General features: G+C 47.6%; 1 protein-coding gene across 1 annotated transcript in view; it reads right to left on the bottom strand.

The window, feature by feature from the left end:
• Positions 1-6,194: 6,194 nt before the first annotated feature.
• Positions 6,195-10,539, bottom strand: part of KCNK10 (potassium two pore domain channel subfamily K member 10) — a 135,407-nt gene continuing 131,062 nt past the window's right edge. Inside the window, exons 6-7 of the mRNA XM_060124903.1 lie at positions 8,660-8,802; positions 6,195-6,815 (exon numbers count right to left, since the gene is read on the bottom strand). Coding sequence (XP_059980886.1) covers positions 6,195-6,815; positions 8,660-8,802 — 764 coding nt within the window. The remainder of the gene's footprint in view (positions 6,816-8,659; positions 8,803-10,539) is intronic.

The following is a 10,539-nucleotide window of genomic DNA, read 5'->3' as shown; positions in this document are numbered from 1 at the left end:
GCCACATCACCTTTACTGGAAAAGTGCTCAAAGCACATGTCCCTCGCAGCTGCATGATCTGGTGAAAGAAACTCAGGTTTGGAGCTGACTCACTTGGGTTCGAAGTGTCTTATTCTCTCTGAGCCTCAAAGTCTGCATCTACAAAATGAAGAAACCCAACTTGTTTCGTTTGGAAGACCCAATGGCATGTTTGTAAACTGCCTAGCAGAGTACCTGGTAGGTAACAGGTGCTCAGAAATGGTGGGCATTTTATCTCTACCCATCATGACAAGCCCATGCTTGGTGGACACATAGCAAGGGCAAAATCAGATACAGCTTGAAGTGTTGGCACCCAAGGAGTTGTCCATTTTATACTGGCAGACTTGTCACAATGTCCAAATTCAGTGTTTCACCTAGAAAGTGTGACATGCTGTCCGACCCCCAGCAACATGCAATCAGGACCAGATAAAAAGAGGGAGGTGAAAGTAAATGCACAGTAACCATACTGGGTTAAGATTCCTCTTCTTGGGTTGCTGTGGGCTCCCCTGCCCGCAAGACAGCGAGTTTCCATCAGCTCTGCCCCGATGAATGCCAGCCAGGCATGCCCCAGACGACCTGCGGTCCTGAGTATAGCTCCCAACCCAGCCACTCTGAACCACGTTTGGCCCACAAAAGAAAGGAAAACAGGAGAGACATCGGATTGGATCTTCCAGAAGGTCTTTGTTGCAGTTTTCTCCATCATTGAAAAAAAAAATTACATCATCAAATAAAGACAATAGCAGCACAGCTTATTGAAATGTTACAAGCAAAGTTGCTTTTGTACTTTTCCTAAGAACATTATGAAATTCCCTCCTCCCCCCACCCTGCATTATTTTCTGTAAAATGCCTTTTTTTTTTTTTAAAGCACCATGAAATCCTACAGAGAGAAAATTAGGTAAAACACCTCCACACGTGGGTTCATCGTTGTCACGGGGTCCCCTGCCTATGACTCTGGGATGGGTGAGAGACCAGAGGCTGGCATGTGGGTGGGTTTGCATATCGCTTCTAGGCACCCCTGCACGTTCTCACCTCAAGCCCTGATGGCAGAGTGGAGGCTTCCCGGTTGTCCTGGACAGCGCAAGACCGCTGTAGAGATGGAGTGGGAATGCTGTCAAGGAGTTTTTTGGTTTTTTCGTAATGCACAGGGAACTATTTGAGATTTTTCACTTAAGAACTGAGAACAGAAAGATTCCAAATCTCTTAGGCACCTGTGAAAACGATCACGTTCGGTAAAATCAGAGACACCTCTTATTTCTCCTCATTGCCACTGCACCGATGTCACATGACTTGGGGACCGCCCTGGGAGGACTGAGGTTTCCATGGCCTGTGGGTGGGGTGGTGAAGTAAGTACAAAGCAGCTGGTTCCTCATGCAAGGACAGAGGCTGGGACTTTATTTACAGCCCTGGAATCAGCATGCTATTCCAGTGTTTCCATACGCAGAATTCACAGCACCCACAAAGCCAAATTAAAGTCACCTGTGTTTCATAGAGTTGCCATCTGTATTTTCCAAGGCCATTACTAGCTTTTACACTCTACCACCAAGAGTTCCCTCTGCTCACGCAGCCACTGTCTGCACAGAGTTGCATCATAACTGTGAGAAAGTATATCACCCTCCCCCCTTAAGACATCAGCGGGATGCAGGAAGCAGAGACATGAAATGCAGGACTGGCTTTTCTTATGTTTTTTTTTTTTTTTTTAGAGAGCCTCTACATGTTTGTTTGTTTTCCTATGCCTTTCCTATGGTTCAGAAACCACAGTACACATTGGAATGGTCGACATTCTTACCCAATATAGTGAGTAAAAATCTGCCCTACCCAAATTCTGGCCACATTCTCACTAACCCCCAAAACTAAGCATACAAATATATGAGCAGCATCGACAATCGACTCAGCCTCGAAGCATCATCTCAGAGGGAGGTGAGGGTGGTTTGCTAACATCTAGTACAACTAGGACTTTCAACATGGAACAGTCCTCACAGAACCCAAAGCAGCCATTTCCTCTGTGTGTGTGTGTGTGTGTGTGTGTGTGTGTGTGTGTGCGTCTGAGTAAGAAATGTCTGTCTATAGTATATGAATTCATAAAGTAATCAAAGGTAAACTTTACTACAACTGACTGCAAATAAAAACAGCTTAAAATTCTTTAGTCTTAACACCATGCAAAAAATGCCCACATGGCATGAGTCCCCTAGGTGACAGTGTGCTTGTAAGGTGACAGAGTGAGTCTACACAGGGCACGGACCTCATGTGGATACCAGGCTCCCAAATACATCTGGTCTCCATCAATCACCAAGAAAACAAATCCCAGAGGGCAAGAGACTAAGCTCTCATCTTCGCCTAAAATGAGTGGGGCCCGTTAGTCAGTGTTTACAAACCCAGGTAGCAATGTTCTTAATCAATGTAATTAACTCATGGACCAGGGAGTGTTTGGTCAGAGAACTGCAGAACTAAAAGGGACCTTAACGCTTAGCTGTGTTCCACTCCCTTGATGTGCTGATGAGGTAACAGAGATATAGGCAACGGGTCTGAGGGGCCCAAGATAACAGTCTGGGACTGGGGAGCACAGACAAACAGTCCCAGTCACCTTAGCTGTAGGTCGGGGACACCCGTACCTACACACACGTAAGGCCCTTCCCCAAAAGTGATAAAGTCCTAGAGTCACTATTGGATTAGGACTGAGTGTTGAGCTGAAGTCTTTTCAAATTGTCCCTTGGTTCTCACCACATCCATGTGGAGGAGAAATTCAATACCTAATTACCAGGAGAAACAACGGACACTGCGCACTGAAGTTACTGCCCCTGTGCTCTATCCATGTGCAAAATCAAAACGTTTTCTCCAGGTTGACGGTGGGGTGGGGAATGCAGGTTGGAAGGACGGGGCTGTGCCGATGCGTATGTAGAATTTGTAGCAGCTTTGCCTTATCCACGCAAATTCTACGTGTTACTTGGTCCCATCTTAAAAAGGTAACTTTCAAGCAACTCCAAAACAACTGGCCTCCCCCCAAATCTTAGCTTGTACACACGAAGTGAAGTCTCAGCTTCTCCTCTGGAGAGTACATTATAGCTTGTCAAACACTCTGTCCACAGAGCTAATGGGTCAATCTCCACAAAGGGTGGGCTCTTCTTCGACTTTATTCATCAGGGCCTCGGCCCCATCTGTACTTGCGGAACTCCCAGGCAAGGGCTATTTTCGATCCCTCCATGTTACTGGGATCTGACTCATCTGGACGAGCATTTACACACACACCAACGCCTGTTCTGTTGGGTAAAGTGTGCAGCTTAGAGCTTTGAATTGTTTTATTCCAGCTGTAGGCCGAGTTCCTGCAGGATAAGCAAGTAAAGTGCAAAAGCGTGCTTTCAAAGGGCATTTTTAACAATACAGAAAGGATGCCACCTAGAGCATTCCCAAAACTAAAACCAAAATAATGTCCAATCAGCGTCTGCAAGGGCAACTCGTTAGGCCATGTTTACACAAAGACCTCATACCGTCTTGGCAGTAAAGATCTTCTCCCCACCTCTGTATGCTGTGTCCTTGAAACTAGAAAGACACACATTCACACACACACACACACACACACACAATCACATGCACACTCACACTCACAAGGGTACATGACACAGACGCTGTAGCAAAGTCAAAAGCAGACTTTGGTCAGATAGACTTTGAATACCAGCTCCACCACCTTCTTGCTGTGTGATCTTAGGTAAGTTACTCACTTAGCTTCCCTGAGCCTCTGTGTCTTCAACTGTATAATGGGTTTCCAAACACTTCCCGGAGAGTATTGCTGGGAGGTTTCAGTGAGCCCACGCCCATAAAGTACCTCATCTAGAGCCTGGCCCATGGAAGCCACTGGATACAAGACAGGGAAGCCGCTTGGCCAGATCTGCCTATAGGGTCTAGAATTTTAACCCACTATTATAAAGAAGGTACCAAGTAACAGAGGGTGGAAACCCAAATGAATGAGATCCTTGGACAGTTTAATCAGGAAGCTTTTAACTTGACAGAATAAGAAAAGTCCCAGTTATCTACCAATTTCTTAAAACACATTTTATGTCGGGCTGGAATGATTCCCATAGGAAGAACCAACACCCACACCCGCATATACATTGTTTTCCAAGTGTCTATTTATTACTATGTGGACACAGGATGTCACCAGTGAGCCACAGCCCCGTGGAGGCGTTAACCGAAACCGACCTCGGACAGGAGGGGTCTCATCAAACTTGATTCTTATTTGGCTCCTTTCCAAAAGCAATGCCAAAACTTTAAGTAGAGCCTAAAATTGGGGGGCGGGGGGCGGGGGCCGGAGGGCTACATGTGCCCTAGACAAGGGAGAGCTGTGCATTTGGGGGAAATGGGCAGGAAGAGGTCTGCCATGGTTCCAGTAGTCAAGGATGTGGTGGGTATAATTTTCCCTGAAAGCCCAGAAAGCATTAGATGGTTTCTGGAAGTCTCTGCTAGTCCTGTGATCTTGTGATAAATCTCCTCTCTGTATTAGTTATGTGACATCTGCAAACAGTGGTACCGAGCCTGGGAGGTCCATAACCAGCAACTTCCCAGTGTTGCCAGGTCCAAATGCTTAAGTGTGTGGCACAAATAACTAAGTTTGAACCCGCATAACGGCCAGCCAACTCTGAAAAAGGCTGAGGCGCACACAGGATAGGTGGCCTAGTACGTGTTTTTCCCTTTCTGATAAAAATTCACTTAGAATCTTCCTCTCCAAACCTATGACTAGCCAGTCCCCCCTTTCCTTCACTGGATGTTCTAACCTCATGGAACAATCATAATTATCACCACTTATTGGTTACTCTTTGCCTAGAAACAATCAATCCCACTGGTGTTCCAATTTTAGTGACTAGCAGGTGTGAGGAGAGAAAGGAGCAAAGGAAAATAAGTGATGCTTTCGGAATAAAGGAACACCCACACAGGAAAGTGAAATCTTTCAAATACTTCTTTTAAGTATTATTTTTTTTAAATGGCAATAATGGCACTTAAGCTGCAAGCAATGAAAACAATTCAATCTCCTTGTACAAGGGTTGGTTGAGGGATTAATTTTCCTTTTGTTTGCAGATAGCAAGATTGGGCCTCGGGTCACTATGTCTACCCTAAGACACCCAAAGGGACAAGAAGCCCTGAGATGGAATGATGCCATGGTCCTCCTTGGTGTGTCTCAGACATGCAGGATGTCTATAAAAATTTAGGATCAGCTAGACAGAAGAACAAGCCACCGGCATCGTGCAAGGCAATAGTTTTGGTATTTTTCCCCCTCTTATCAAAACAAATTGTAACAGAAGTTCCACTGGAAAAGTGAACATGAACATTTCAAAAGCCAGTTTATTTTCACCGTTGCACCCACTGAGGAAAATGCATGATTTTTGCCTGTAACCATGCAGCGGCTGAGGCTGGGTTTTCACCAATGCTTGCAAGTTCTTTGGGACTACCTGCCCCTGTGAGAAAGACAAAATTCAGTAGGCTTCTGCCATTGGTTAAGGTAATATCCACAGTGTGATATGTTTGTGATTTTTTTTTTCTTTTGTAATGAGGAAAGCAATTGCACCTTTTAATATGTGCGCTCGGATCTGCTTCCAACAAATTCCAGGTGCTCTCCGGTCCCAAGGACATTCATTTGGAGCTTAGAAAGGCTAGGTATGCACTGAACCGTTTGTATCAAAATTGGAGCTCAGAGCAACATTCTGAAATGTCCACTCTAACCCAAGTTACAAGTACCACTTCACCCCCCAATCCAGTCCCCTTCTGTGTGCGCACATATCGCTACCGGTAGGTTCAGGAAATGACTCCATTTAAAAGACACACCTGTTCCTTTCAGACGGCTGGTCTACGGAATAGCTGCCCTTTTCTACCCGCCAGAGCGGGGCGGCGCTTCACTGGGGCACAGCATCGCCTGGACGTGCCCTTGACCTCTGCGGCCGTGACCTCCTATGCCTGCGAAGGCTCCCTGGGTGTCCTGCGGTCGAGATGGAAAGTGAAGTCCTTGTTCTTTGATTCCTTTGGGCAGAGCAAGCTTTCTCAGTCGTTTATGGCACAGTGAAATATATTCTTCGATGCTATGTAATTTCGGACTAACGAGAAGTCTTGTTTAAGGCACGTGTCTCAGGGTGAATTAAAAAACAAACAAACAAACAAAACCCACAACGCTGGGTCAAGTCCAATGTCCTTACCGTTTAGTTTCTGCCTTCAAGTAACGCGTTGTTCTCGCGCTCCTGGTCTTTGGTGTCCGTGGGGGCCACGCCATTCTCCATCTCGGCCTGCGGCTGGATGCAGTCAGTCAACACGGCCGTGCTCGAGTGGTCCGGGTTACACACCTTTTCCGCCGCCTCCTCTCTCTTCTCCTCATCCAGGGAGTAATTCCGGAAGGTCCTGTAGATCTTCTGAACATCCTCGGGCAAGGTCTTTCTGATGTCCTTGTTCTTCCTCTTGGTGAGCCTGGAGGCGGACCCGAACTTGTTGATTATGTTGTCCTCAGAGGCTCCCTGCCCGTGTTTGTTGAGCTGCTCGGACCCCTGCAGGCGTAGGTTGTTGGGCCGGTTGTTGATGCTGTCCTGGGACGAGGCCTTGAAGCGGCCCGCGTCCAGCGCGGCGAAGACGGAGCGCTTCTCGGGGGAGAGCATGTCGAGCGAGTGTGCCCTCTGGTCCAGGCCCAGGCGCCGGCGCTCCATGCTGCGGAGGGTGGCCGCCCGCTGCAGCTTGTCGTGGATCTCCACGCTCAGCCGCCGCCGCGTCTCCCGGAACTCCGCCGTCACGTTGGCCTTCCACTCGGCCGCGTGCGCCTTGATTTCACCCACCTGGCGGAGAGACGGGAAAACAGCCACGCGCTGAGGCATCCTCCTCTGCCTCGGCGCTCCACCCCAGGCGCGCAGCCCTCGGGTGTCCCCACGGGAAGGAGGCCGCGGCGGGGCCCCCCCAGCATCGCCCAGCGGGAGGGCCGGGATGCAACCTCTGCCCTCGCCCTTCCTGCCGCTTAGACACCCACCTCCGAATGGCTCGGGTCTAACGTGGCTCGGGAAGGCACACCTGCTGGGGAACCCGATGGAAGCTTGAGATCTGGAGACCGTGACTGAAGGAGGAGAGGCGTTTGGCATTCTGGGGCAGAGATCAATGTTTGGAGTCGGACAGGCCCGAGTTCCCGTTGTTTCCGCCCCCTTTTTAATCGTCTGGCCTCGTTCCTCCAGCATAACTCCGGGGCGGTCGTGCCTAGCTCACGGGGTTTTTCCTGTTACGTGAGGCAGGCATGCATCTAGCACGTTCAGCAGACACAAAGCAGGTGTTCAGCAGGTCCTTTGCCCTTCCCTGTCCCTCCAAGCTCCATCTCTATCTGGGAAAGGTGACCCACCTGTCCCAGTTAGCCTGGGAATGTCGCGCTTTTAAAAGGGAAAGTCCTCAGTCCTGGGCACACTGGTCAAGGTGATCACCCTATATCTGGGCCGTGCTATGGCCTTGTGCTAACCCTGGTTTAAGAAGACCCTCCAGGGCACATGGTAACCAAACTTCCAGGGTCAAGGTGCAGGAAGGGGGCGTGTTCTGCCAAAGCCCACAGAACACACTTCCTTAGAGTGAAGTTTTGCATGAGGATCAATCCCAAATCTCTGGGCTCTTTTTCAGCAGGGCTATTAGTTAAAGTCTCATGCTTTCCCGTACAGATGAGTAACTCGGACTTTTGGATTGAGGAACGTCAGTATTTATGTTGTGGCTTTCTCTTTCGTTATAGCTGATTTTCAGCAGGCCAGTTAGCTATCTGGGGAATCGGACTGGAGAGTGCATTGACAGGGCTTATGCAAGCCAGGAAAATTAAAGCATTGCCCCCAGGAGTGATCTGGGAGACGTCTCCATTCAACAACGCTCTCCTGGGGCCTTCCACATCAAATGACCGCGTTCTGGGAAGGGAACAGTCACCCTTCAAGAGGCTGCCCCTCTTTGTGTTTCTTTGGGTTTTATCTCCTTTCCTTTCTTTAGCACATTCCTTCTCTTTACTTTGCCCTCCCTCTTTCTTATTTCTTTTCCTCTCTTTCCAGATGAACTACGTGGACATTTTTTTGAAAAAACAAAATCTACCTTTCCTCCTTATGCCTTCCTTTTCTTGCCTCTGTGTAGGTTTCCATGCACATTTATTTGAGGAAGGAAAGACTGTGTGCCCCTGGCTACAGAGATATACTTGTTTCTACAGATCTGATAACCAAGAGGGGGCATAAGTGAAAGGGACCCCTTGAGTTCACTTCCCCACGGCCAGCCACAGTTCAATAACTTCAGTCTCATATGGAATTGAGAAAAATTCACATATTTGCTGATTGGGGAAAACTGCACACCTCCCTCAAATGTAATCTACCTCTGCTATGTTTGTTTGTTTTTCTTTTCATTTCTTTTTTTAAAAATAAGTTGTTGTTTACTAGTCTTTCCAGGAGCTGTGGGCTGGTGGGTCATCAGATTCTCACACCTGCCAAAAAAGGATCCAGAAATAACTGCTATTCCATTTAGCCTGGCTTTTAAAACAATTCAAGGATTCAAAATGAGGAAGCCTAGAAGCCCTCCATTTAGTAGGACACAGTCTAGCCCATAGAATAGAGATAGGTAATTCTTAACACGAGCCTATCTGATCTCAGGAACATTCATAGAATCTGGAAAGGGGTCCTACCTCTTCTTTTGTCTTTTTGGACAGAACCCGTAGCCAATCTCCGATCATACTGAGGACAGCTGCAAAGTAGGCAAGGCCAACAAGGATCCAAAACCACACTAGGGGCTTATACCACTCCCGGTAATTGATGCCAGCGTTTCCCCCTGAAAACAACCAAATGTTACTTTAACCAGGATCTAGCATATAGTCTTCGCAGAGCAAACATATCCCAGTCTGTGTAGCAGAAATGTCGTCCATCACCATCTAACAGCTACTAGGCTTGCTGTAATCCATAATGTGACATCGGTGGGATGGCCAGGAAAAGACGTGTCTCTTCCCTAAAGTAGCCTGACCTGTGGCTTAACTTCCTCTGAATCTTAACCACTCACCATAATACCCGTAACAAAAAATATCCAGTGGCCAACTTGATCCACCTAGTCTAAACCTGAGCTTGACGATGAATGACTTGAATTAGAGGACAACGGAGCAGGCCCAGTTGTCAAGTTTTTCTTAAATCGCCTTAAATTTAATCAAAATAAAATATCATTAAATAATCCCGGATGGTTGGGAACTCTTGGAACCATGTCCTTCTTAAGCGCACATGCATGAACCAAGAGATGAGTAGGTGTATGGAAGTAATATTAGACTTAATGGTATTCCCAAGACTCGGGCCCAAGCAATAGTGCTCACCAAGGGATGGCGTTCACATGATGCTAATCCGTAGGGTCAGTTAGACTCAGCAATTAGAATCACCGTGGTAGAACGAAAAGGGACCTCCAAGGCCGGCTAGTTCAACCCCTTTACAAATAGGGATTACAGTAAAAATCCATCAGACCAAATTGACTAGTTGCCTGACTGCATTGACTGCTGTCCCACTGAAAGGAGCAGTCATTATTCCAAGTAATTAGCCTATTTATTCTAGGCCTCCTACAGGCACTGCCTAAGGTAGCCATGCAAAAGAGATTCCAAGCCCAGCGCCCTTCTCCTAAAGAAGTAAGGAAGCTCCACGAAATAACTCACAGCCTTGCTCTCACTCTGTGAGATGTCGCTGCCCCCTGAAGCAGGCAGGTGGCCATTTCTAAGGCAACCAACTTGAACCATGGATTGGTAATTATGGTACCACATGGTGAGTGATCACTGGACTTTCCCACTGGGGCATGTTTGTAACCTCATCTAGCATCCTTGAATCCATACTGAGCTCTTATGGTATCAAGAATACCTCCCAAAGGCAGCTGGGCAGGCACTGTGGCTTGCGGCTCTTTTCGGGGTGACCAAACCCACTTTGCAACGCCACCCCACGAGGTTTCCATAGCTACAGCCACTTCTTAAAATTAGAATTCCAAATTTTGCTAAAGGGCTCTGTGGTTAAACCCCCCTCGGTTTGGTGTAGCTGCCTTGTTTTGCCCTTTCAGGCAACTCTCCCCGCTCAGCTTTCTCTAGGATACAGTTGGAGTTTCTGCAACATTAAGTGTGTTTCGAGGTTCATTTCATCTCTGCGCTAGGCTAGAGATCTCTGCAGCTTTCTCCTTGGAGCTATCTAAAAATAAATATTTACCTTCACAAGTCACCATCACCCAAAAAAGACTGTCACTAGGGCGCGCTAGTGAACAAGGCTGCCTGTTCCTTTATCAGCGGCTAGCCTGGAATGCAGAACTCAGTATGTGCTCCCAGTCAGGGTCCAAAATGCTTGTAATGTTGTTAGACTGTCCTAAAGTGAGTCAGCTACAAAATAAACCAGCACTTGATCCTGCATGGTGACTGATGTTCTGACCGATATTTCTGAAATGACGCCCTGTCAAATCACAGCAACCAGCAACTCTTGTTAATGTTATCTTTTAAAATGATGGGCGGGCTTCCCTGGTGGCGCAGTGGTTGAGAGTCCCCCTGCCAATGCAGGGGAC

Source organism: Lagenorhynchus albirostris, chromosome 1 (assembly GCF_949774975.1).
Source record: "Lagenorhynchus albirostris chromosome 1, mLagAlb1.1, whole genome shotgun sequence".
In the NCBI taxonomy this organism is placed as follows: domain Eukaryota; kingdom Metazoa; phylum Chordata; class Mammalia; order Artiodactyla; family Delphinidae; genus Lagenorhynchus; species Lagenorhynchus albirostris.
The sequence above is the reverse complement of the archived record's forward strand: the minus strand, read 5'-3'. Positions and strand labels throughout refer to the sequence as shown.